This window comes from Stegostoma tigrinum, chromosome 23, assembly GCF_030684315.1.
Source record: "Stegostoma tigrinum isolate sSteTig4 chromosome 23, sSteTig4.hap1, whole genome shotgun sequence".
Lineage (NCBI taxonomy): Eukaryota > Metazoa > Chordata > Chondrichthyes > Orectolobiformes > Stegostomatidae > Stegostoma > Stegostoma tigrinum.
This window is the reverse complement of record NC_081376.1, coordinates 25,146,601-25,174,279: the sequence shown is the minus strand read 5'-3', so window position 1 is coordinate 25,174,279 and position 27,679 is coordinate 25,146,601. Positions and strand designations below refer to the sequence as shown.

The window sequence follows — 27,679 nt, the reverse complement described above, 5'->3', positions numbered from 1 at the left end:
TCATTAATACATATTAGTAGCTCTTGTACAAACCTGTGGAGGAACTCTACGATATACCTTCCTCCTGCCTGAAAGCTACTGTGCAATGCTATTCTGTTTTCTGTCACCCAGCCAAATGTCTTCCATGGTGTCACTCAATGGACTTTAACCTCTGTCAAGCCAATTAAGGGGTATTTAAAGAAGTGCATTATCTCTATCTACAACAAAAACAGAAATTGCTGGAAAAAATAGTGCAGCCTGGCTACATCTGTAGTGATAAAGCAGGGTTAATGCTTTGAGTCCAGTGACACCTCAGTGGTGGGATGCCATCACCAAGCACATATTCTCCTCTCCTCCCTGGTCAGCCTCCCACAGGAACAGTTCCCTCCACTCCTCCAACATTTCCCAATACCTCCACTGCACATTCCCATGCAATCACAGAAGGTGTAACACCTGCCTGTTTACTTCCTCCCCCCTCACTATCTATGGCACCAGATACACTTCACTCAATCTAGACCACTGCACTGACTGCTCACAACGTGGCTTCCTCTACACTGGAGAGACAAAGAGCACACCAGGTGAATGCTTTGTAGAACATCTATGTCCTGTCTGCAAAAATGACCCTGGGCTTCCAGTTGCCTGCAATTTCAATATACCAGCATGCTCTCCGGCCAACACCTGTCTCAGGGTTGCTGCAGGACTCCAGTGAAACTCAACAGAAGCCGGACGAACAAGCCCTCATCTTCAGTTTGGAAACCCTGCAGCCTCCTGGACTCAATATTGGGTTGAATAATTTTGCAGCCTGAGCACCTTCTCCCATGTCTTTACTCCAACTCCCGTACACCAGGCCTTATCATCACATGGACTGCTATTACAAACAGTCCACTGTCAGCTTCTAATAGTTCCCTTTAGCAGCTATTCCTATTCTCTCAGACAGACCTTTAACCATTTTTTCATCTACCCAACTGTTCCTCTCTGGACTCCATCTCCACCTATCGTTTACTCCTTTCCCCTTACCACCACACCTTCTTCAGCATATACAGCAATCTTTTCCTAACGACAATCAGTTCTGACGAAGAGTCACTGGATACGAAAAGTTAACTCTGCTTTGTCCACAGATGCTGCTAAGTTTTGCCAGCACTTTCTGTTTCTGTTTCCAATTTCCATCATCTGCGGGGCTTTGGTTTTTTTTTGTTTAGTGTTTACTTTCATCTAACCTCTTTATATCCTTATTAAGGTCAGTTAAATTAATTAAACACAATTTGCCCGAAAACTACTTTTCCCAATTAACCCAAACTTGCTGAAGTGACTTTTAATGCTGTCACAGATTACCTTTTCAAAAGGCACCCTGTCCATTCAGGCTAAATAAATTGCTGAATTTATCCTTGCACCTTTCCTGAACAAGAGTGTATCAATCCCAGGTGATGGTAACAGTGAACGAGTCAGATTCTAGAACAAAACCTAGCCTGACATACCAGAAATTTTATTTTTTCTTTTGTTTACGATGAAGATCAGCCACTGAGGCGTATTCATGTGAGGCTATCATTGTATTATTAACAAAATGACATTAAATAAATAAAAGCATGAACTATACATGAGACAACAACTGAGAACAATTACAAATATCACAAACAAAGGTTGTCTCTTTGACTTCAGCAATACATTTACAGGAATTAAAGTGAAGACTAACCCCTATTTCCATGTTAAAGCTTCCTGCTCAGCTGGAATAACTGAAATCAGTTTCCTACTTACAAATCTCCAACATCGACTGAAAGCACATTTTCTTTGGTTAACGACTCTCTCCGAAATCATAAAATGAACTGCTAACTTAACTCACTCATTCCTTAACAAAGATTCCCTAAACTTGTAACTTCAACGTCCTAGTTGGATGACTTCCTCAAACACAACCTTTTGAAATTCAGAGCTATTTCACAGCTCTGGTTGCTTGGAGACTGCTAATAACAGCATTTCTACTTGTCCACATCGTCAACAACTCCTCTCTTTTAACTCGTCTCATTTTCTTTGGGTCAGAGGGGTGGCCACAGGTACCCGGATGGGCCCCAGTTATGCCGATGATATTATCGGTGCTGCTTCCCTCACTTGTACAGAATTGGAAAAGTTCATTGATTTTGCTTCCAATTTCCACCCTGCCCTCACTTTCACCTGGTCTATCTCTGACTCCTCCTTTCCCTTCCTCAACATCTCCATTTCCATTTCTGGGGATAGACTGGCCACTAACATCCACTATAAACCCACTGACTCCTACACTACCTGGACAATACGTCCTCACACCCTGCTACCTGTAAAGACTCCATCCTGTTCTCTCCATCGCATATGTTCAGATGAGGCAAATTTTGATAAGGGAGCCTCCAAAATATCCACTTTCTTCCTCAACCGTTGCTGACAGGGCCCTCAACAGATCTGACCCATCTCCTGCACTTCCACCCTCACCCCTTCTCTTTCCTCATGCAACAGAAGTAGGGCTTCCCTTGTCCTTATCTACCATCCCATCAGCATCCACATCCAGTAGATCATCAGATGCCACTTCCGCCACCTCCAGACACATATTCCCCTCCCCTCCCTTGTCCACTTTCCGCAGGGGCCATTCCCTCCGGGGCACCCTGGTCCACTCTTCTTCATCCCCAACACATCCCCACAGCCCCACGGCAGCTTCCCCTGCACATTTATCTCCTCCCTCCCCACTATCTAAGGGCCCAAACATACCTTCCAGACCTGCACTTCCCAGAGTCCAGTCTACTGTATTTGTTACTCACACTCTCCTCTATATTGAGGAAGTGAAGTGAAGACTGGGTGATCGCTTCACAGAATATCTACGTTCTGCTTGCCAAAAAGACCCTGAGCTACCTGTTGCCTGACACTTTAATGCAGCACCCTGTTCCCTGGCCAACACCTCTGCCTCTGGCTTGCTGCAGTGTTCCAGCAAATCTCAACACAAGCTAGAAGAACAACAACTCATTTTCCGCTTGGGAACCCTGCAGCCCTCTCAACTCAAGAGTTCAATAATTTTTGTGCCTAAACTCTCCCATGTCCTAGCCTCCTACCTCACACTCCAGGCCTTGATATCACATAGCCTGCCATTACCACACTACCCATTGTTACTCACTAACAGTCCCCATTAACAACTATTCACCCTCCTAGCCAGATTGTTATCAACTCCTTTGTCTATCCAACTGCTCTTCTCTCTCTTTGGGCTCTACCCTATCATTTATTCCATAACCCATTCTCCCTCTCTATTTGCTGCCTATAAATCAACATTTTCCCTGCTGCCATCAGTTCTGAGGAAGGGTTACAAGACCCAAAACATTAATTATGATTCTTTTTCTTCACAGATGCTGCCAGACCTGCTGAACTTCCAGTAATTTCTATTTTTGTTCCAGCATTTCTGCTCTAATGGATCTCTTCTTCCAGTATGAATCTGCTTCAGATCTACTCAGTCTCTCCGGGTCATAAACCTCCAAGCCTCAAACATCCCAGCAATTGTCTCCCAAGCGATTTGCTGATCATTTAGCTGAAATCACATGGCTTCTTGTAAATGCTTTTTGAACTCATGCTCAAGATCCAAGCTTGTTAAAATAAAGTCTCATCTTCACAGAACTAAAAATAAAATCTATTCTTCCTCCACCTTGGAACTTAAGTTCTCAAATACTATTAATATATTGTGAAGTTTTTAATTGATGTAACATGCGAAATTCTCCAGTCATCTGATCCCAACTTCCAGGGAAAAATCAGAAGATCAGTACATCCACAACTGCCTCCCACACTTCCCTCCTTATGGTTATGCATAACCCATACAATTCTGGTAACATATAAATTTTATGTACAATCAGCCTCCCTAATACCTCGTCATCAATATTCCCAATATTCTCAATTACGTTCTTTTTCACTGAAACTTCAGCAGCATCTTGTTCTCTGGTAAAGCTGGATACAAAGTACTTATTTACAGCAACATTTGTTTTAACTAACAAATAATGAACCTCTTTTCTTGGTAAACCAGCTAAAATTATCTACGTCAAATACTGCAAAGTTTACTCTACTATTCTAATTAGTACAGATTTTTAAAATTTATTTACTTCAATGTAATTATACTTGTTCAATTGAATGGCTACATACACAAAATATCAACAGTTAATTCAATTGAGTCAATTTCTCCTCAAATATCACAATCTACCAGAACGTCTGAGTTGAGTTGAGGGTGCAAGTGAGCAGGCTCTCTTTGGCAGTAAGTTTTGTTTAAGGCAAAGATGCATTATTATTTGAGTAATTTCTGCTGTAAATAAAGTATGACAGTGATGTGAATACTCCCTGTAATACATTCCTATTACTTAGTATGTGCTTTTACATGGATTCTGTGGACCTCTTGTTTATCCAGAATATTTGATCGACTGGCACACTCCTGATCACGTAGGTGTTGGTAAATAAAAAATTTACGCTCATACCTTGGCCATGCCCTCTGTCTCCATGCGGCAATCCCTTTCCTTTCATTACAACAGTGACTACTCACTGGCTGTAAAGACTGATGACCAAGAAAAGTGCTAAATAAATGCAGGTCTTTCATTCAATTTTACTTGCTATTGCTTGATCTATCCCCAAAAATTACTTCACCATTATTTTAGTATTTACACACTAAGAGGTCACTGTTGGATTCATTTATATGTTGCTACTCGCCTCCTCACTCTTTGCCTTTCTCACTGTAGAATGTTCAGATGTGAAATGATATTCCCAGTCAGGTTCTTTTTTTATTATCAACTTAGCATCTGTCTTCACACACTTTTCCTGCTTCACCTTATTCTATATGAGCTACATGACCAGGGAGTTCTGGCTTTGGTTTCCCTATTGATCCTTCTCACAAGGATATACTTCAAGGCTTTGGAGTAGATTTGTAGCTTCAATGTTGAGGCTGGTTGGCTGGCTGAGCTGGTTTGTTGTTTCACAGGTGTTTCGTTACCTGTTGGGTAACATCCTGAGCGTAGCATTGAGGTTACCCAGCATGGTAACGAAACGTCTGCGAAACAACAAACCAGCTCGGCAGCTGCACTGAGCATCTTTTTGTAAGGGTAAATATTGGCCAGGTCACCAGGATTAATTTACTTACTGCCCTTCAAAATAGTGCCATGAAATTTAAAAAAAAATACATCTGCCAGTGTAAGTAGGTGGAGATGCAGTTTAATATCTCATATAAAAGACAACATGAAACTCCCAACACTGCAGATTCCTTCGGTATTGTCAGCCTTGATTTTTTTGTTTGACAAATGAGACTCAAACCCAGAACCTTGAGACTCAGAAAGAAGAATGCCACCAAATTAGTCACAGTTGACAATGTGGCTAGCACGAGAGTAGATGAGGTGATAGAATTGCCAAAATGTAGCAAAATGGCATGGGCAGTTATGTATTACTAGTTATTCAGAAGTTATAATGAAGGGTCACGAGATTTCAAAGGAAACGTTTTTGAAAAGGTGGCAATTAAATTAAAAGTACAAATCAGGACTGTTTCTAGATACTGCATCCATTGTACCCGGTGCGGCTTCCTCTACATTGGGGAAACCAAGCGGAGGCTTGGAGACCGCTTTGCAGAACACCTCCGCTCAGTTCGCAACAAACAACTGCAACTCCCAGTCGCAAACCATTTCCACTCCCCCTCCCATTCTCTAGATGATATGTCCATCATGGGCCTCCTGCACTGCCACAATGATGCCACCTGAAGGTTGCAGGAACAGCAACTCGTATTCCGCCTGGGAACCCTGCAGCCATACGGTATCAATGTGGACTTCACCAGTTTCAAAATCTCCCCTTCCCCTACTGCATCCCTAAACCAGCCCAGTTCGTCCCCTCCCCCCACTGCACCACACAACCAGCCCAGCTCTTCCCCCCCACCCACTGCATCCCAAAGCCAGTCCAACCTGTCTCTGCCTCCCTTACCGGTTCTTCCTCTCACCCATCCCTTCCTCCCACACCAAGCCGCACCCCCAGCTACCTACTAACCTCATCCCACCTCCTTGACCTGTCCGTCTTCCCTGGACTGACCTATCCCCTCCCTACCTCCCCACCTGTACTCTCTCCACCTATCTTCTTTACTCTCCATCTTCGGTCCGCCTCCCCCTCTCTCCCTATTTATTCCAGAACCCTCACACCATCCCCCTCTCTGATGAAGGGTCTAGGCCCGAAACGTCAGCTTTTGTGCTCCTGAGATGCTGCTTGGCCTGCTGTGTTCATCCAGCCTCACATTTTATTATCTTGGAATTCTCCAGCATCTGCAGTTCCCATTATCTCTGTTTCTAGATAGAGTTGGTACCTTCAACCTCGTAACGGGCCAGAATTGTTAGTTTAGAATAAAACAAAAACTTGATGGAGAAACTAGGAGTCTGAAGAAGATTCACTGAACACGAAAAGTTAACTCTGTTTCTGACTCCACGGACATTGCCAGACCCGTTGAGTTTCTCCAGCAATTCCTGTTTTTGTTTCAGATCTCCAGCATTCTTTGACTTATATTGATAGGTAGGGAGCCTTTTCCTCCACAAGTGTTGCATCTTATATTCGACGGATTTCACTCAAAATTTGCGTTTTTCCCTCTCACCCTTCGGAAGCGGCCGCCCGACATGATCTCCGCGATGCTTTTGGCCGCGTCGTTTTTTTCAGCTACACATAAGATTTGGCGGGCCTGCAGCAGCCGTCCCACCGCGCCGCTCATCGTCCTGCTGAACACCGATTTCATACCGAGCTAGAGTCAGGCCGAGTCGCTGGCATGTATCCCATCACCATGGCGCCCTCCCGCACCAAGTTAGCGCCATTCCCGATACCAAACAGGCGCATGCGTACCGACACGGGGCAGCGCAGGCACCCGCTCGCACAGACGTTAACGGTTCAATTGTGGAGCCGGACGAACAGAGCAGGTCCAGCATGTATTAAACCAGCTTTACACCTTGTTATCTCAGATTCTCCAGCATCTGCAGTTCCTACTATCTCTGAAACGGTTCAATTGTCACAGGTTTAAAAGTTATTCTTGTCCAAGTACTGCCAGATCTGTAGTATGTTTCTGTCATTTTTTTTAAAAAAGAAAATCCGAGTTACTACAAGGTGTAGAGCTGGATGAACACAGCAGGCCAAGCAGCATCAGAGGAGCAGGAAAGCTGACGTTTCGGACCTAGACCCTTCTTCAGACCCTAGATCCTGTGTTCATCCAGCTCTACACATTATCTCAGATTCTCCAGCATCTGCAGTTCCTACTATCTTTGATTTACTACATCCGTGGGGCTTTGGTCTTTCATTCCAGTTCATTTTATGTCGCTTCTCACTGATTGTTCCTTTTACTTCAACATGATGTTTGTGTTTTTCATAACTATTTGGGATTAAAAGGAACTGCGGATATTTGCAATCTGAAACAAAAATAGGTATTTACTGGAGAATTACAGCAGTTCTGGCAGCATCCGTGGAGCCGCTGTTCGAGTCCAGTGATCCTTTTTCTCTACTGATAGCATGTAGGAAAAAGTGGTATTTATGCTGATGACAAGGGAATGAAAACAGATATTTAGATAAATTCGCAAACGATTTCAAAATTCTTAAATGGAGATTTCCTGTTCGGAGAACTGGTTATAAATCAAAATAATTATAGTTTGACCGTGTTCGTAGTTATTCTGCGTTGTGTCGATACGTTCTTGTTGTATCAGGCGGAACCTTTAACCAGACCGACTGTTTGCTGGAGGGAGTGCTAGGCAGGCGGACTGGGTTCTGTGGGGTGGTGCCGGGCTGATGCACTGATTACTGGGGAAGGACGAAGCTTGTGTTTCGTGTGCGTTATCGTGGGGATGAGGATGATGTTGGCTGGTGTGGGCCTTGTAAGAGCTCTTAAAATTCCTTCACCCTCAACACACCACTTCTTCAGGCCGACTTTTACTGGCTTCTTGGGACAGAGGTGCGTTAATTATAGGCTTTTGGGAACGTTCGGCGCCGGTGTTGCAAGTTTGGGTTGGGGAGGCGCGGCATCGGTGTCTACGGGGGCTTCATGTGGCTCCCAATCACTCAGTTAAAGTGAACTCCAGGATCTTGGCCGTGACCCTTACACAGTAGAAAGTCTAAAAATAAAGTGCTGCGTCTGTAAATCTGAAAGAATAACAGAAAAGTTGGCAAAACTGTGCAGTTTATTTAACATTTGTGGAGGCAAACAGGTAACGTATCAAGAAAACGAACGTTTTGATGAAAGGTCATTAACTTGAAAATTTAACTTTGGTCACTCTATAGGTTCCGCTTGATGAATTTGTTCTTGTACAAATTCCAAATTAGGTTCAGTTCATAGTTAGGAATTTCGAATTTAATACTAGTTGGCTTAATTGGTTTAGTTAAAACACTGCTTAAATTGAACGATTACTTGATTTTGTCGCAACGAAGCGTCATGAGGTTAACCTAGACCTTGGGATGCAATTTGGGTAAAAGCTCGTTCCTCTGTCGTCTTAGCCGCTGTTCCCCTTTTCAAAACAGTTTTTATCGTGAGTTTAGCGATTGAAAATCGACAAGCTGAACCTCTCAAGCTCTCTGATGGGTCTAGGCCCGAAACGTCAGCTTTTGTGCTCCTGAGATGCTGCTTGGCCTGCTGTGTTCATCCAGCTTCACACTTTGTTATCTCGGATTCTCCAGCATCTGCAGTTCCCATTATCTCTCATCTCAAGCAGTGCTGCTTTTGTATGATGTAGAGAACTCGGGAAGATCCCGTTGACATAAAAAAATGCCTCATTGCCAAGTCCGAGTCGATCTCCTGTCAGTAACTGCGAATATTGCAGGGATTTTCAAAGACCTGGCCCCATGTAGGCAGGAAGACAGGCTTAAACGTTTTCGAAGTGTTGAAATGCTTAGGGAAAGTCATTTCAAATGAGAGACGGTGAAATGAGTCTTGATCTCACCGTAATGAAGTTGTAGGCGGGATTGGAGGAGGTGGTTTGAGTATTTTTCGCTTGTATAGAGATAGAAATTTTAAAATAAATTTCTGATGGTAACAGGGAAGATAGAATCAGTGTGTTTTAAAACCAAACCTGGATCAATGGGAGATCTATCTTGGTCTAAAATTTGGACTGTTTTGTCTGTGGATAATTTAGCATACCCAAAAACTTCCCTGGAGCTGCTCCTGCTGTGTATTGATTGGAATGGGGCAACTTTTAAAATTTTGAAGTTAATGTAGCTTCATTAACTTAATTCATAATCATAATTGCAGAGTTGGTGTTTGAAATGCAAGCTGCAGAGAGTTTTTTTGGTCACTTCATAATTATTCATAGAAAGTGGTCAACAATGGGCCCACTTGGATTCTCTGTTTAGCAGGATAATTTTTGTTGAATTAAATTAAGGTGGAATCATAGCTTTTTGATAATATGACGTAAGTATCATCAGAAAACGTGGCTAAGGAGAACTATAGCAAAAGCTTTAAATGCTGACAATGCATCTGAAGATAGGTAGTTTTGTGAAGTTGTTCCAATGTAAATATGCTATTTTCAATTAATTATGCAATTATTGACAACAAAGATCATTGCTGAAGTACTGTCTGTATGTATCAGCTACTTGCCTGGGCCATAATCAAATAACTATCATTTAATCTTCAGTAATTTGTGTTGGGAGACTGGCAAACTTCAGTCATTCAAGAAGGTAGGGGTTTAAGAGCAGCAAGGTCTTTCTGCAACTATATAAGGGAATTTGATGAAACCAGTCCTAAAAGGACATTATACCATTATAGTCCTGTCTTCTAAGGAAGGATATAATTGCCTTGGAAGACATACTTCCTGGGAGTAAAGGACAGATTGAGAGAGAATAAATAGAATGGATTCCTTGAATTTAAAAGAATGAAAAGGTTATCTGATTGTAACATGTAACATTCTTGAAAGACTTGACATTATAAGTATGGAAAGGCTGTTCTGACTGGTTGGGACGTCTTAAACTATGGTATCAGGATAAAGACTTCAAACTGAGAGGAGTTTTTTTTTTCAGTCAGAGGATAAATCATTGGAATTCTCTGCCTCAAAAGTTTGTAGTAGGTCAATCAGTTCGTAAACTCAAGACTGAGACAGATTTTAGTACATGATGGTTTCCCAGGGATATTGGGATTGGATGTTGATTGGGTACTGAACTAGAAACCCAGCCACGATCTTATTGAATGGTGATGGAATAGGCTTGAGAGGTTACAGCCTGAGGTTTACAGCCTGTTGAATCTGCACCAATCAAGAACAAGTCATTCTGCCTTGGGAGCCAACAACCCAATGGTCTCAATGTGGACTTTACTAGTTTGAAAATCTCCCCACCCCTGGCCTCATCCCGTGACCAACCCTTCCTTTTTCTGATGAAGGGTCTAGGCCCGAAATGTCAGCTTTTGTGCTCTTAAGATGCTGCTTGGCCTGCTGTGTTCATCCAGCTCTACACTGTTATCTCCCTTTCATCCCCGCCTCTTTGACCTATCTGTCTTCTCTCCCACCTATCCGGTCCTCCCACCTCACTGACCAATCGCCACCACTGCCTACTTGCACTCACTTATCACCATTCCACTTACTTTCCCCAGCCCCACCCCTCCTCTCTCTAATTGTTTCAGAGCTCCCTTCCCCCTCCCCAATTTCTGAAGAAGGATCCTGACTCGAAATGTCAGCTTTCCTGCTCCTCTGCTGTCAGGCCTGCTGTGTTCCTCCAGCTCCACACTGTGTTATCTCTGACTCCAGCATCAGCAGTTCTTGCTATCTCTACTTAACTATTCTAATTCCATAAAACACTCCAGCCTAGGCTACATCCGGGTAAATCTCTGTACCCTATCCAGTGCAATTACATGCTTCCTGTAATTTGGATTCCAGAATTGAACACACCACTCTAGGTGTGGCCAAGCAAACTCTTCATAAAATTTCAACATCGCCTCCCTGCTCATCAACTCAGTGTCTTGGCTAATAAAGGCAAGTTTCCCATATTCCTTTTTAACGACTTTATCTACCTGTCAGACTATCTTAAGGGACCATGCACGCCAAGGTCTCTCTGATTCATATCTATTTTGTCATATATTCCTTGACTTGTTTGTCCTGCCCATGTGCTTCGTCTCACACTTATCTAGTTTGAATTATATTTGCCAGTAATCAGCCCATCGGACCAACCTATCTATATTCTCCTGTAAGCTAAGGTTATCCTCACTATTTACTATCCCACTGATTTTTGTATCATTCAGGAACTTATTGATCAATATTCCTATGTTCAAGGCCAAATCGTTCATTTTTACAACAAACAGCAAGTGCCCCCACGCTGATTCTTATGGAACCCAACTGGACATGGACTTCCAATCGCAAAAACACCCCTTGAATCTCACGTTATGTTTCCAGCCACTCGGCCAATTCTGGATCTAATTTGCAAAAGTTCCTTGGATTCTACGGGCTCTTGTCTTCACTATCAGTCTGTCATGTGGGACCTTATCAAAAGCCTTGCCAAAGCCCAAGCAGACTACACCTGATGGATTGCCCTCATGTACACACATGGTTACCTCTTTTAATCAAATGGTCAGATACGACCTCCCCTTAAGAAAACCATGCTGAGTATTCTTGATTAATCCTTGCCTCTCCAAGTGCAGATTAACTCTGTCCTTCAAAGTTGTTTCTAAAAGGTCCCCCAATATTGAGGTTAGAATGACTGGCTTGCAGTTTCCTGATTATCCCTTGCTCCCTTGAATAAGGGAACCACATTGGCTCCACTTCAGTTTTCTCACGCCTCTCCTATGACCAGGGAAGAATTGAAAATCAATCACCAGTGTCCCTACTATTTCCTCCCTTGCTTCACTCAACAGCCTATGATACATTTCATCTGGCCTTGAAGATTTATGTATTTTTAAGCCTGCTAGACCACTCGAATCCCTTCTCTGTCAATGCTAATTTATTTTACGTAAATCACAATCCTTGTCCCTGATTTCTATATCCATATCATACTCACGAGTGAACACTGATAGTGTATTCATTCAGAACCTTACGTGTGTCCTCTGGCTCCATACACATGTTACTTCTGTACTCTTTAATGGACCCAATTTATCTAATGATCGTTCTACCCTTTATCATCATTTCTGAGGAAGGGCCACTGAACCCGGAACATTATCCCTGATTTTCTTCTTCACAGATGCTGCCAGATCTGCTGAACTTTCCCAACAACTTCTGTTTCTGTGTCCTTTTACCCTTGCTGCACTTATAACTTAGAGTTTTACTTTCTTTTATTTGCTATCATTCTTTAATGCCCCCTTTTTGCTCTCCAAATTGCCTTTTAAGTTTTCCCTGTGCACATTCTGTAGTCCTCTAGGGCATCTGCTGCTTTGAGCCCTCAGTATCTGCCATAACCTTCCTTTTTTTCTCTTTAGTGAATCCTGTATATGTCTTGATATCCATGTTCACACAATGTGGTTGTCCCATTCTTTGTCTTTATTGGAACATGATTTACTTGAATGCATCCCTCAGCTAGAACACATTTACCTAAAAGTATCTGTTCCCAGTACACAGTGACCAAATCACACCTTATCTTTCAAATTTGCCCTTCTCCCAGTTAAGAACTTTGATTTCAGGCCCACAGTTGTCCTTTTCATTAATAATGTTGAATCTAATGGTGCCCCACTGATACTTCAACCACTTCCCTAGCTTCAGTACCTAAAATTAAATCTAGGACATGCCATGTCTTGTAGGGCCTTCAACATTCTGGCTTAAAAAGCTCTCCTAAGAATTCCACTCCCACTAGGCGACTACCTTAGTTAATGTTGGCAAAGTCGAAATCTGTTTCTGCCAGTACCCTATACGCTCATGTATCTCTGAAATTTGTATACCTATCTATTTCTTGTACCCTGCCAGTGATGTGCTTGATCTTTTTTTTTTGTTTTTAAAGTTCTACCCATATGGGTTTGTATGAGGGGATTTCTAAGATGTTATCCCTTCTGCAGTTGATTCCCTGATCAATGTTGTCACATTCTTTCTCTTTTGTTCCTTCCCTACCTTGTCTGAAGACTCTGTATGCAGAAGTATTGAGCTGCCAGTCTTGGCCCTTTCTCAGCCATGTTCTGCTGATAGCAAATACATCATACTGCAACCCCCATGTTTTAATTTGTGTCCTCAACCCATCTGCCCTGTTTGTCAGACTCTTTACATTAAAATAAATATCATCCACCCTTACCAAACTCCCTTGTGCTTTGACTAGCTTATAATTTCTATGCCTCTTGCTCCCTTTTTGTCTAATTTTGGCCATTCATCCCCCTGCTGAAATGTCTCGAAGCATCTTACCCCGGTGCCAAGTTAGTTTAAAGTCTTCCCAACAACACTAGCAAACCTCTTCCCAACAATGCTGGTTCTATTCTGATTCGGGTACAAATTGTCCATGTTGTACAGGTCCCATCATGCCCCAAAAAGATCCCAATGTCTCAGAGGTCTGAAGCCCTCCCTCCTGCACCACTTTGCCAGCCACATAATCATCTGTACTATCTTCCTGTTTCTATATTCATCAGCACATGGCACTGGAAGTAATCGAAAAATTACTTTAGGTCCTCTTCTTTTATCTTCTACCTAGCTCTCTCAATTCTGCTTGCAGGACCTCACCACCTCTTCTGCCTATTTTGTTGACATCAATATATATCACCTTCATAGTCTGTGTGCCATCCCCCTTCAGAATGCTCTTCAGCCATTCAGTGATACCTCTGACCCTGGCATCAGGAAAGCAACACACCACCTTGGGTCAAAATCCAACTTCTTCCCTCATTTCTCATTTTAATCCGGCCTGATCCTGCCAGCCAGCATGGAGCTTTGTGTCTGATTTATTGATTTGAGATTGAATTTTAAATCCACTTTTAGGAGAAGAGGCAGCAATGAACAAGATTCTGGTATAGTCTAAGCTACAGCTTCTGATCACTCCTGACTAACTGTGAGATCTTTTCTTAGGAACAACAATGAAGCAAAAGTTTCCTTCTCTACAACTCCAGGTGACCAGGAGTCTTGGCCAAACAATAACAAAGACGGTGATGGACCTGTAAAATTTAGCACCAGTAAGGCAAGTCACCGTATTTGGACAGTTGGGAAGTCAATGGGCAGTGATTACCAAAACCCGTGGTGGAAGGTTCTTCCTCTGAGTCTTGCTGGGATTGCATTTTTACTCTGGTGCTTCCTGCGGGAAGAAACTGAAGTTGATGAAATACTGGAACGTACATTGCTTGACCATTTATCTGAATTCAAACAGCTCACACCTGAACCAAAAGAACACACCAAACAAAGAAACGTAGCACAAAACCAAAATACTGCTGATCCTGGAATCTTCAAATAAAAGCAGGAAATTCTGGAACTTCTCGGGAGGTTTGGCAGCTTCTGTGGAGAGAACAACTGTCAACTGATCATATCAAGGACCTTTCATCAATTTATAGCAAATGAACAATGAAAGTCTCCCACACTAGTAGACAAATACTTTGCTGCACATTCAAAATGGTTTGAGCAGAGGATAAAGAACAGTTGATCTAACTGGAGTATTTAAAAAGTTAATTGGTATATGCTTGTGCCAGGTCAAACTTGATTGAATCATTGCAGCACATTCTAGGATTAAATCAAAAGCAGGATTTGAAGGTGAGCCAACCTCCACTGCCTTCCCACTAAAGTATTGGCGAAAGATTAAGAGTTAGGCCACCTGTATAACATCATGGTTTCTCAACAGTATAGGTCTAGCAGAAACACCTGAAATTCTTTCCAGATCAGGAATAGTTTATGTCTGATTCTGTTCTGTCTTCACTTGCCTGATTTGAAGCTGTTGTAGCTGCAGCAGTTGTTGATCCCTGGGCTGTGCAAAAATATCTGTTGAATTTCTTGATCCTGTTTTGTTAGGTATTGATAGAAGGTATTTTGAACCACTTGGGAAAACTGTTTTTGCTTGGCAATTTGTCAACAAACAGACACCTTCCACCTTCAGGGGAGGAGGAGAAGCTGCTGGGGAGAAAATTTATAAACTAAACCTCAAGTTTAACACTTGATAATTCTGGGTGAGACCATGGATGGCAAATGATGAAGAATGGACATGTATAGGTCAGAGAATTCTGCTGTCACAGGAGTATAATTCTGCCATTGTTATCAAACCAACATACCAGTACTTCATCTATGCACTCTTAATTCACTCCTACCATGAGTAAGAAACCTGTATCATTAAACATTGCAACTCCCTGATATCGTATTGAGTAAAGACAGCGTCACAATAGCTATGCTGATGCTAAAATTCTGAACTGGATTTTTGATCTATGCCCAACTGGAGTAAGAGTGCTTTATTGGTCTCAAATCTTGTCCCTATTTTGTGTATTGGGGTCCCACACCTGAATATTATCTATTGACTTTTGTCAGAAAGAGTACTTTGTTCATCTGAGAACATGATCAGATCAGATGTGATGGCCTTGAGTGGAAGATCAGGTACACTGTTGATAATTCTTTGTCCACCTATTGTTCAATTGGATGAAATGCAAATATTTCTCTGTTCCACCTTCCCAAACGTACCACTTCGACTCACTCAGTATTATGTGAAAAGTGGGGTTACAATTAAAAATTCATCTTGTCACACCACGGCTTACCAGGCCTTTATCAGTACAATTCCATACATGTTAACATAATTAAACAGAGAAAAAAATAAATAATTATTGGTACAAATGATTTTTTTAAAAAACTGTTCAGTTGTTAGATCTCTAATAAATGTCTGATAATCATTTCCACCTGAGACAGTCTGTATTGCACAGCACCTAGATTGTACTTGCCTCTGGAGAAATAGCACCCCTTTCTGAAACGCCACTGGCAGCAATGTATTTTGTTATTATGTGATATTGCGCAAGATTTGAGCCTGATCAATGATGCGATTACCAGAGGCTTTTTTTTGTCCTTTGTGAATGTAAACGTTATGTTGACATGTACTTCTCTACAACCAACTCACATTCTTACTCATGTCGGTTTGGTCTGACACTTCTCCAGTTTTGCAGTATTCTGTGATAAATACAATATGTAAATAAAATCTATCTCTGGACTGGTTCATTGATTTAAAGCCCATTTTGTCAGCCTAACTTCTAACTTATTTACCTCAAGCAATTCTGCAGAAAACGCATGGATTATGACTCCTTGCCTGATGTTCCGACCTGGATAAGCAAACATTTCTTCCAGCTTCATATTGGAGTGGCCAAAGTCATTGTCTTCGGCTTCTCTCACAAAGATAGCCTACTTTCACCTCTGCAACATCCTCCTCCACTCTTGCCAACGTTTTGTTGAAACCATCATACATGTTTTTACTCCAAGACTTGCCTATTTGCTGAAATGGACTGGTATTTATTCCATTATATTCCTGGCCAGTCTGCAATTATCCACCCTCTTGAATTCATCCAAAACTTGTGTTGTTTGTTTTTTGTAACTTTCAACTACTTTGAATCACCTGTTTCTTTTTGTAAATTGACTTCTATAGCTCCCAGTCCTCAACTTTAAAATTCTCATCGTTGTTTTCATGTCTCTGTACAACCTCACTTTTCCTTCATCTCCGTATCCAGCCCTAAACCCTTCAAGACCTCATATGCTTTCTTACCTATTGCACACCACTCATTTTAAGTATAATATCATTATTGTTATGTTTGAAAGTATTTCCAGTGCAGCAACACACCATTAAGCCCATTTCAGATTTTAATCCTTGCAGTTTTCTTTATGTGACCCCCATCACTGCTCCCATGGATAGTTTCTGCCAACTGTGAAAACAGTAGGGAATCTAGTGCTAAGGAGGAAGGACGTGCTGCTTAAACTGCCAAAATGTAGTGGTTTATGTCAGCTGCTGATGGTTATCATTAAATCTTTTTGTCAAATGTCTTAGTAGTTAGTACATGCTAGTGTAGAATAAAAAAGAAAGATTAAAAAGTTGATTGAAGTAAATAGACTAAACTTTTGGTAGAGATTATGTGTCTGAACTGCAATATAGGTGAGTTTGCAGACCGTGAAACTATCCTGAGAGAATGCATCAGCATTGTTAATGAAAATGTTTCCAGCAGAGTCATTAAACTGGATGTGAATTAGAGACAGCCGACTAGCCTCTCTTAGGCATCCATCCCAGGACAATTTTAGAGTCATAAAGGTTTACAGCATAGAAACAGGCCCTTTGACCCAACTTGCCCAATGCACTTAGTTTTCACAATTTAAATTAGTCCCATTTGCCTGCATTTTATCCATTTCCTTTCATAACTGTCCTATCCACATACCTGTCTAAATGTTTCTCAAATGATGAAATTGTACCTGCTTCCACCACTACCTCTGGTAACCCGTTCCAGACGCTCGCTACCCTCTGTGTAAAAATATTGCTCCTCTAGACCCTTTGTACCTCTCCCCTCTCATCTTAAACCTATGCCCTCTAGTTTTAGATTGTCCTACCATGGGAGAACGCTGTCAGTTATCTAACTTACCGATGCCCCTCATGATTTTAAAGTCCTCTAATTCACCCCTCAGTCACCTATGCTCCAGGGGAAAAAGTCCCAGCCTATCCTTCCTCTCCATACTCAAGTGTTTTAGTCCAGGTAGCATCTTAATAAGTATTTTCTGCAGTCTTTTTAGTTTAGTAATATCCTTTCTATAGTAGGGCGACCAGAACTGCATGTGCTACTCCAAACGTGACCTTACCAATGTCTTGTACAGCTGCAACAAGATGTCCCAATTCCTGTACTCACTGCTCTGACTGATGAAAGCAAGCATGCTGAAAGCCGTCTTGCCACTCTGCTCCAGATATCAAATGGATTCAGGATGGGGCTACTGTGACAAATAATGTACGGAGTAAACGGAATCCAAGTGAAATAGAGGATAAAAATTTGCAGAATCTTATCTGATTCAACAATGTACTTAACTAGTGATGGGATTAAGAATGAAAACATTCAGAAGGATAGCCAGAATGGCACCTCGAAGCAGAAGATGTCTGAAGGATGGAGGAAAAAGGAAAGCACAAGTGGCAGCTGTAGGAGATTCAACATTCGAGAGGACAGCAGAATCTTTTTAAACACGGTTGAGAATTCCTCTTGGTGTGTTGCTTGCCTGGTGCCAGGTTGAGTCACAAAAAGTAAAGTAGAAATATAATTATGCTTTAAATTACTAAGTTATGCCTTAGTGCACCATCACTTGCCTTAAAATGCAAAATTCCGTCCTTTTTTGATTCGATTCATGCATGGATTCGGATGGCTTCGTGACTAACACATCCCTTTTGACAATTTTCAAGTACCCACTCAGCAACTTTTTTTCTCCTGTTGTGGCCAATTGCTAGGTTTACTTCTGTTGGCATACTTTGGTTTTGGCATTGTCGTAAGTTGGTTCGATATCTTTCTCCAGTCTCTCGAGTTTCTCCAAAACACAAAATTCTCTTGCTGCCACGGTTATTTTTCTTCTCTGCAAATTGAATAACTTCCAGTTTTAACATTGCTGTATTTTTTTTGTTTTTTCTTCTGGAGGGCATTTTTACACGAACTGATGAAGAAATTTCAAAACCTCAACTACGTGCATTACTGTATTCTACGAGTGCCTGATTTACCTGATGTGTCTTAAAATTTTGCGCTAAATTTTTCCATTTCTCTTTGTTTTCTCTCGTCTCCTGTTGTTTTGGTTTTTCAAACTGACATTTTAAGCTTTTATTTCTGATATTTGACACTTATCTCACCAATTATTTCTTCATTGTAACATTTATGTACAGGATTGATACAATACCTTGATTCTCAAATGTTGATCTGTTATCTGGAAAAACTAGAGTTGATTTTTCACACAAGATATATAGAAAATTCAAGATTCTTTGGCCAAAAATAGGGGGTTGACCATTACATGACATCGATTTTCATGCAAGTATATGTGGTAGCTGAGTGGTAGGAGAGCAAAGTGTGGGCGTAATGGACAGGTACTCAAATTGGCAGAATGTGACTGGTGATGTCCAGCAAGGATCTGTGTTCAGGCCACAACTATATTTATTCACAACGTAGATGAGCAAGAATGCTTTGGATCTACATTTGAAATGTCATGAATAAAAATGGTATTGTAAGCAGCACAAATGGAAATCTAAAATCCTGGCAAAATATTAATAGATCAAATTAATGTAGAGGGTTTAGCCCAGGTACAAAAATCGTTAAAATATCTTGAACAAGTACAGAAAATGATCCAAATGTTTAATAAAATGTTGGCCTTCAAGCAATTAGAATACAAAGGCACAAAAATCTTACTTTTCTTACACTAGCTGTATTTGTCCATACCTAAAGTACATTGAGCAATTTTGGTGCTGTACCTTCAGAAGGATATACTGTACTTGGAGGGAGTACAGCATAAGTTCATCGGAAAGATGCATGAGTTCCAAGGGTTAAACTGTGAGAACCCAACCAGAGATATATTTCCTGGAATTTAGATGGTTAAGTGGCAATTTGAGTAAAATTCAAGAGTTTAGGGTGAACAGATAAGTGAAAAACATTTATTCACACTATTAATCAGATTTTTCAGGAGTAAGGTTGGAAAACACTTCGAAAACAGTGATCGAGATTTGGAAATAACAGTGTGCAATTGGAAGAACACAGCAGGCCAGGTAGGATCAGAGCAGGAAAGCTGATGTTTCAGGCTGGGACCCAGAAGTTTCTTTTCTCCTAAAAATAGCAATTGATTCCAGATAATTATGAATTTCAAACAACTTTTTTTAAATAGATAACAGCAAGGGTTGATTAGGTTAGCGCTGTTGGTAAGGTGCATGTGATGCAGTGCCACAGAATAGACCTGCAAGAAGGTATATAGTTCATGGAATAAAAGTAGCAACATGGATACACAACTGGTTGAGTGCTACGAAATATTAGTGATTAATTGATGAGTTTTGGAGTGGAGAAAGAATCTCCACTACAAATCTACGTTCATTGTTGAGACCTTTGTCTTCCCAATTATATGTTGACTTAGATCTTGCTATACATAGCACGCTTTCAAAATATGTGAATGATTTAAAAAACTTTGAACTGTGAGGAAAATGGAGAAATGCGAAAGGATTTGGACAAGTTGGTGTAACAGATAGGCAAATGACAAAAGACATTAAAATTGTGTAGTAATTCATTTTGGTAGGATGAACACATGATATAGAGTGAGTACAATCTAAAAAGAAATAAGAACAGAAGGTCCTTTGTGAATATGTGTTTGAATGATTGAAAATGATGAGACAGGTTGATTGGTAGTTAATAAAACAATAAATGCTGTCCTAGACTTTACTATTAGGGACATAGAAGACAAGAACAAACAGCTTATGTTAAACTTGTATAAATCATTGGTACAGCCTAGCATGCTTGGATATTGTTGGATTCTGGACTTTCAGATATGAGGCTTTAGAGAGAATGTAGAAAACATTCAGAGAAATGATTCCAAGGATGAGAAACTAGTTATGAAGATTGATGCGAGACATTGGTGCAGTTTATCTTGAAGAGAAGGCTGAGGAGATTAGATTTGATAGATGTATTCAAAATCATAAGAGCAATGAAGAGTACTTAAGAAAAAAATTGTTCCCAACTTGCAAAATGATCAAGAACAAGAGATGACAGATTGAACAAAAATAGCAGCAGCATGAAAAATGGTTCCATGCAACAAACGGAGAACATGGTGGAAACATGTAAAGTCATGGTATTCAAAAGTGAAAACTATTGGGAATAGGGGATGGAATCTTCATCCCTAAAATTTCACCCCTAAAATTCCGGCAGAGGCGGAGGAATTGGGAATAGGGGATGGAATCTTCATCCCTAAAATTTCACCCCTAAAATTCCATCCCCTATTCCCAATTCCTCCGCCTCTGCCGCATCTGCTCCCAGGATGAGGCATTGCACTCCCGCACATCCCAGATGTCCACGTTCTTCAAGGACCGCAACTTACCCCCCGCAGTGGTCGCGAACGCCCTTGACCGCGTCTCCCGCATTTCCCGCAACACATCCCTCACACCCTGCCCCCGCCACAACCGCCCCCAGAGGATACCCCTTGTTCTCACATACCATCCCACCAACCTCCGGATACAACGCATCATCCTCTGACACTTCTGCCATCTACAATCCGACCCCACCACCCAAGCCATTTTTCCATCCCCACCCTTGTCTGCCTTCCGGAGAGACCACTCTTTCCGCGTCTCCCTTGTCCGCACCACACTCCCCTCCAACCCCACCACACCCAGCACCTTCCCCTGCAACTGCAGGAAGTGTTACACTTGCCCCCACACCTCCTCCCTCACCCCTATCCCAGGCCCCAAGATGACCTTCCATATCAAGCAGATGTTCACCTGCACATCTGCCAATGTGGTATATTGTATCCATTGTACCCATGTGGCTTCTACATTGGGGAAACCAAGCGGAGTCTTGGGGACTGCTTTGCAGAACACCTCTGCTCGGGTCGCAACAAACAACTGCACCTCCCAGTTGTGAACCATTTTAACTCCCCCTCCCGTTCCTCAGACGATGCGTCCATCATGGGCCTCCTGCAGTGCCACAATGATGCCACCTGAAGGTTGCAAGAACAGCAACTCATATTCCGCTTGGGAACCCTGCAGCCCAATGGTATCAATGTGGACATCACAAGCTTCAAAATCTCCCCTTCCCCCACTGCATCCCAAAACCAGCCCAGTTCCTTCTCCTACCCCCACTGCATCCCAAAACCAGCCCAGCCTGTCTCCGCTTCCCAACCTGTTCTTCCTCTCACCCATCCCTTCCTCCCACCTCAAGCCACACCTCCATTTCCTACCTACCACCTCATCCCCCCTCCTTGACCTGTCCGTCTTCCCTGGACTGACGTATCCCCTCCCTACCTCCTCACCTATACTCTCTACCTATCTTCTTTTTTCTCCGATTTCGGTCCACCTCCCCCTCTCTCCCTATTTATTCCAGTTCCCTCCCCCCATCCCCCTCTCTGATGAAGGGTCTAGGCCCGAAATGTCAGCTTTTGTGCTCCTGAGATGCTGCTTGGCCTGCTGTGTTCATCCAGCTCCACACTTTGTTATCTTGGATTCTCCAGCACCTGCAGTTCCCATTATCACAGATATAATAGGCAGATTGGTCTCCTTTTACGCTATAAGTTTTATGATATTAAGCTACAGACAGCAAAGGTAAGTACATGAAATTCAGTCTTGTATCAACCGTATTGTGATTCAATGATTTCATAGAATCCCTACAGTGCAGAAACAGGCCCTTCAGCCCAACAGGTCCACACCAAACCTCAGGGCATCCCACCCAGACCCATTCCCCTATAATCCTTCTTATCTACATATTTCTGAACACTACGGGAAATTTAGCGTGGCCAATTCTCCGAGCGTGCACATCTTGAAAACCCAAGCAGACATGGGGAGAATATGCAAATTCCACAACAGTTGGTTGAAGGGGAATCAAACCCAGGTCCCTGGCGGTGTGGCAGCAGTGCTAACCGCTGAGCCACTACGTAGAATGTTAGCAAAACATTTGTGACAGTACGGCTTTGTGCATGAGAAATAGTGTCTCATGAATTTGAGGTTTTAAAGGGGTGATCTGAAATGTGGATGAGGGAAGTGCAGTGCATGGACTTCAGAGAAGTCTTTGACAAGATACTGCATGGTCCATTGTTGAGTAAGATCAAATCTCATGGGATCCAGTGACAGCTAACCAATTAGATCCAAAATTAGCTTGTGGGTACAATACAGAGTGGTGGTAGAGCATTGTTTTTCAAACTGGAGGCCTGTGACTTGTAGTGCGCAATAGGGCTCAGTGCTGGGTCCACTGTTATTTGTTATTTATATAAATAATTTGGATGAGAATCTAGGAGGGATGGTTCATATGTTTGCAGATGACACCAATGTTGGTGGTACTGTGGACAGTGAAGGTTATCTAGGATTATAAGTGAGATCTTGATCAACTGAGCCAGTCGGATGGCAGATAGAATTTAATTTAGATAAATGCAAAGTGTCACAGTTTGGTGGGTCAACCCAGGGCAGGATTTACACAATGGTAGGCCTTGGTGGGTGTTATAAAAACCAAAGAGATCCAGCTGTACAGGTTCATAGCTTCTTTAAAGTGGAGTCAGAGGTAGACAGGGTGCTGAAGGCAGCTTTTGGCATGCTTGCTTTCATTAATGGGAGCACTTAGTATAGGAATTGAGATATCTTGGTGTAGCTGTGCAAGACATTGGTAAGGCCATATTTGGAGTATTGCGTTCAGTTCTGGTTGTCCTATTCTAGAAAGAATATTATTAACTCAAAAGACAGCAGAAGATACTTATTGGAATGTTACCTGGACTGAAACACTTGAGTATGAAGGTGAAACAGGACTGGTTGAGACATTTTTCTCCTCCCTCTCGCCCCCCTCATAGCATTCAAGACCAAGGGGGTAGCCTTACAGAAGTTTATAAAAACATGAGGGGTACAGATAGCCAACAGCTATGAGGAGTCTATAACTAGAGGCTATGGGTTTAAAGTGAGAGGGAAAGAGATACAAAAGGGGTCCAGAGGGACAATTTTTTTCCCCGCCAAGAGAATGGTTGGGAATAGGATGCCAGAGGTAATAGTAGAACCAAATACAAGTTTGTCATTTAAGAAATGTTTAAACAGATACACAGATGGAATCAGGACTAGATTAGTTGTGAAATCTGGGCAATCCAGTTATGTTGGGCTGAAAAAAATCTGTTTCCCCGTTATAAGCCTCTGGGTCTTATCTCAGTTTTTTCATCCCTCTATTCCTTTCCCATTCAAGGCAAAGCTGGATAAACTATGCAACTTCTCACTTACCTTGGGATTGAGGAGCTGTCATGGTCCACAAAGTCCCCACCACTAGGTCAGGAAATCAGTTTAAATCCCATCTCTACATATGTGTGATAACAGCTCTCTTTACTGCTTGAATCCAGGAGGTGCACCAGGTAAAAATTTCTCATTACTTCAGTATTTCAAAGTATCAGTGACTTGTTATTTATGCCCTGCGATTCTGATCTTGTCTGTTCTAAGTCTACCTCAAACCTTAAGTGCTCTGACTGGATCCTCAATTATCTTTGAGAACAAAGTACATGAGCTTGTTTAAGCATTTGAAAACAATAAAACACTTTCTTCTGCTATCCTTAAAACTACCTACCTAACACCTCTATCTTTATGGTAGAGAAACTAAGTTCAATGGATCCTCTAGAAAGCTTAATCTTCCAGGGCTTCAAATGGGTTAAGAAATGAGCCTCTACTTAAGCTACTATCTTTATTCATCTATACTTGCACACATGTTGCTTCATTGAGATGTGACAGTACTGTGCAATATTCAGTTGTTAGTTAGTAATACAGAACTCCAATATTGCTGAAAAAAACATTGAAGCTCTTAATCTTGAAGCAGAACAATTCCCCATATGGTTAAAAATGGAAGATATCTAACACTGACATGAATGACTGAAATGTTAGCTCTAAATTTTAAACCAGTTGGGTTAGCTGATTTGACTGTTACCTCAGGGCAATCCCTTACCTGGAGACTAGGTGTCACCTATTGATTAGAAACTGAAGCAGAAGGCTCTGTATTCACTACATAGTTATCCTAAATAAAAATCCTGGAAGCTAACTGTACAGTGAAAGTTTAAGATTAGAGGTGATGATGGTTTGCAAAATTTAAAATACAAAGGAATGGGGCCATTCTGAGCAGCACTAAATTCAAAAGCAGCTGAACTTTCTACACATGAAACCTGATACATGTAAAGTTTGGAATTATACTTCCAATTGTCAAATTGAAGTTTTAGGGATGGGGGTATTAAAACCCCTGAAATGGTCAGTCAAGTACATTTGAAATACAGCACAGTTCCAACAGCTGAGTCAGAATCCATACTAGCCACAGTCCCCTGAACCCATGTCAGATCTTCGGTTTCTGAAATGGAAACAGTGACACCTAAAATACTGTAAACTTGAAGACAGACTCAAATACAGCTGAGGTAGTGGAAAATTTTATTTACAACCCCATTGAAAATCAGAAAATTGTAAGAGGAAGCGCCTACAAGTTCTCTCCCCCCCACCCCCACCCCAAACACATGCAAGGTTAAGAGTCCGGCTGTACACGCTAAAATTAGGAGGTAGCACGGACGAAAGATACAAATGTTTTATTTTGTAACCTGAGCCAGGAGTCTGAAGGAATGTTTACAAAACATTTTACTACTTCCACACTAAGTCACAATCAATACTCAATACTAACAAAAATACAAAATAAAGGCCCAGCCTCCACAAGAAGCCAAGTTTACAGTCCAATAATGCTTTAGAAATCATTTAAATGTCACTTCAAAATCGTTGGAGAAAAAGTCAAGAAGCTGAGTTAAGCACGCTCTCCTCTGATCCGCCGTGCCAGTTGGATGTCTTTGGGCATAATAGTCACTCGTTTGGCATGGATGGCACACAGGTTGGTGTCCTCAAACAGGCCAACCAAGTAAGCCTCACTGGCTTCCTGTAACAAACAAAGTTAATCTTCATAAATAAAACTTGAAAGTTTAGTCTTACACTGTGCCTCAGCACAATTGTCCTTGTTGACAATTCAAGAAAACAAGTCAAAACTCCACGTTTTAAAAATTCTCCAAATACTCCCATTACTCATGTAATAATTTAGTTGAGTATTTGCTTCAAATCCCCCTAATATCCAGGAAAGGGTGCATTTGTAGAGGGCAGCAGGAAGAGAAAAGTAATTAAAAGGCACACATGAACTGCAAGCTATCAAGTCATTAAAGTTCTAAAGCACATACTCAATTGGACCAGGGAAGAAAGTCAACATGCACCAGATTAGCAACAAGGAGAATCAGAAATCCAGACAAGCACATCAATACTGTCTGAAACCCCGAAAGACATTCTAAACCAAACAAATAGCAGGGAACAGCAGAAATACTGGGTTGAACTGTAGCCCCAAGATAGTCAAGATGCAGAATAAAGCTAATATCAAAAAGTTACTTTCTGCCACATCCCAGCTCATATCCTTGCGACAAACAGGGCCACAATGACAGTAAAAGACCCGAGGAAGAGCATCAGAATTATTAAAATTCCACAGGAAAAGATTTAGATATTAGTGGGTAATCACATCAGCGGCCAGTGTCATAACTCAAGGTATCAAACATTGCGTGTCCTACCTGCAAAGCTCCAATTGCAGCACTCTGAAACCTCAGATCAGTTTTGAAGTCCTGAGCGATTTCCCTCACCAGGCGCTGGAAAGGTAACTTACGGATAAGCAACTCCGTGGACTTCTGGTATCGGCGGATTTCTCGGAGCGCGACGGTACCCGGCCTGATTGTGGGAATCCAAGTTAATAAGAAACGAATTTACCAGTTGGTTCAATGGGTGAAAGCAGCCCGAAGGACAAGCTAACAGACGTAACAATATCTCTGCCAACTCCGCAAGAGACGGATATTTGCAATCCGAGTGTGTGGAATCCCAGGCCTACATTTCACAATTTAAAGCTTTAAAAATAGTGGAAGATGTTGAAAGTTAAAAGGAAAATAAAAACGGGCCGAGAAAATCCTGGGAAAGCGTATTTAGAGAAATAAAGCAGAGACATTCTGGTTATCGAAGACGACCATAAGTAACTCACCGGTAACGATGGGGTTTCTTCACTCCGCCGGTGGACGGAGCGCTTTTCCGGGCTGCTTTGGTGGCCAGCTGTTTCCGGGGCGCTTTACCGCCAGTGGATTTACGGGCAGTCTGTTTGGTACGAGCCATCTCCGCTCACAGGGTCTACAAGGAATAAAAGTAGACAGGACAGGTCACTCACCCGCTAGCCTCCCGCTCTGTGCGGAGTAACGAGCGCCAAGTCCAATCAGCATGGAGCGGAGGCGGTACTTACACAAACCCGAATTCACAAAACGAAATGGCGGCTGTGTGGTAGTTTTCTACGTTAGAAGCTGGGAAATCACCTAACCCCGGGGCCCACCCTCAAAGATCAGGCGATCACTTCACTTAAACGCTCCGTCCGGTTACAGTCCCACACAAGCTGACGCAAACTGGAGGTGAAAGAATGATCCCTTCCCTGCGTGATACTACAAGTAGTAATTCCACTTTCCCTTCCGCCACGGGGCCCGCAGCGCCGCTCAAAGAACAAACCCGAACTCTTAATCACTGTACGAAATACAATCAAAACACAGGCCGAGGCCATACCTCGAGTTTATACATGGCCGGAATCAGACACCCATGATTCGCCGACAAGAAAACATACAACTCAGCCACCGAACCAAAGATAAGCGCTAGCGATAACAAAAAAATCTAAACAAATTTCAATCCAAATATAAACAATAACAGGCAACTTTGCAGGACTTCAATACTCACCGAGCACTCTTGACAACAAAAAAAATCCGACTGACTGGCGGCTGGTCTAACACCATTATTTATAACCTACATGACGTCATTCCTGGGTCAGCGTTCCACAACAGCCTGTCCTTGAAGCTCATTGGCCATAGATCATTGTAGCAATTGTAGTATGGTAATTAGCGGGATTGGCTCCGCCTCCTTGTTCCTTCTTGGATTCTGCCGAGTTCCTCCTTCACGTTCATGCACATAAACAACAGAATTATTGCAGCAGTGAAGATCTGATGTTCGTCTAAATTAACCTGGTTAATGCAAATACCAGCTGTCTATTTCTTCAAAACCAATGACTGTTCCCATTTCCAGAATGATATTTCAAAATTAAGATATTATAAAATGCCTTTTGCCATCAAAATCCTACTGCAATCCTTATTGCTCCTTGGTGTAATAAAGTACT

General features: G+C 42.0%; 3 protein-coding genes across 5 annotated transcripts in view; 1 reads left to right on the top strand and 2 right to left on the bottom strand.

Annotated features, from left to right (window-relative positions):
* top3a (DNA topoisomerase III alpha) overlaps positions 1 to 6,843 on the bottom strand; it is a 34,566-nt gene extending 27,723 nt beyond the window's left edge. The window contains exon 1 of one of the 3 annotated variants that reach the window (XM_059654004.1): positions 6,712 to 6,843. In XM_059654004.1, the coding sequence (XP_059509987.1) occupies positions 6,712 to 6,807 (96 nt within the window). In that variant the 5' untranslated portion in view covers positions 6,808 to 6,843. Of the gene's footprint in view, positions 1 to 6,289 lie in introns of all 3 variants that reach the window. The other 2 variants (XM_048551997.2, XM_048551998.2) reach the window with 2 other exon arrangements.
* Positions 6,844 to 7,681: 838 nt separating this feature from the next.
* On the top strand, positions 7,682 to 15,993 carry LOC132210902 (ubiquinol-cytochrome-c reductase complex assembly factor 4). Its single transcript, XM_059654005.1, has 2 exons — positions 7,682 to 7,906; positions 13,896 to 15,993. The coding sequence occupies exons 1-2, from the start codon at positions 7,800 to 7,802 to the stop codon at positions 14,272 to 14,274; spliced, it is 486 nt and encodes a 161-aa protein (XP_059509988.1). The 5' UTR covers positions 7,682 to 7,799; the 3' UTR covers positions 14,275 to 15,993.
* A 9,041-nt stretch (positions 15,994 to 25,034) lies between these two features.
* Positions 25,035 to 27,343, bottom strand: h3f3a (H3 histone, family 3A). The gene is made up of 4 exons (XM_048552631.2): positions 27,247 to 27,343; positions 26,516 to 26,658; positions 26,058 to 26,211; positions 25,035 to 25,387 (listed from the first exon to the last, which is right to left on the bottom strand). The coding sequence occupies exons 2-4, from the start codon at positions 26,641 to 26,643 to the stop codon at positions 25,259 to 25,261; spliced, it is 411 nt and encodes a 136-aa protein (XP_048408588.1). The 5' UTR covers positions 26,644 to 26,658; positions 27,247 to 27,343; the 3' UTR covers positions 25,035 to 25,258.
* Between the last annotated feature and the right edge of the window lie 336 nt (positions 27,344 to 27,679).

Bases quoted from the DNA above. Each gene is read 5' to 3' on its own strand.
- LOC132210902 (XM_059654005.1), top strand. From the start codon at position 7,800: ATGAGGATGATGTTGGCTGGTGTGGGCCTTGTAAGAGCTCTTAAAATT. The intron at 7,907-13,895 runs GTGCGTTAATTA...ATCTTTTCTTAG, and splicing joins ACTGGCTTCTTGGGACAGAG to GAACAACAATGAAGCAAAAG.
- h3f3a (XM_048552631.2), bottom strand. From the start codon at position 26,643: ATGGCTCGTACCAAACAGACTGCCCGTAAATCCACTGGCGGTAAAGCG. The intron at 26,212-26,515 runs GTGAGTTACTTA...TCCCACAATCAG, and splicing joins AAGAAACCCCATCGTTACCG to GCCGGGTACCGTCGCGCTCC. The intron at 25,388-26,057 runs GTAGGACACGCA...TGTTTGTTACAG, and splicing joins CTGCAATTGGAGCTTTGCAG to GAAGCCAGTGAGGCTTACTT.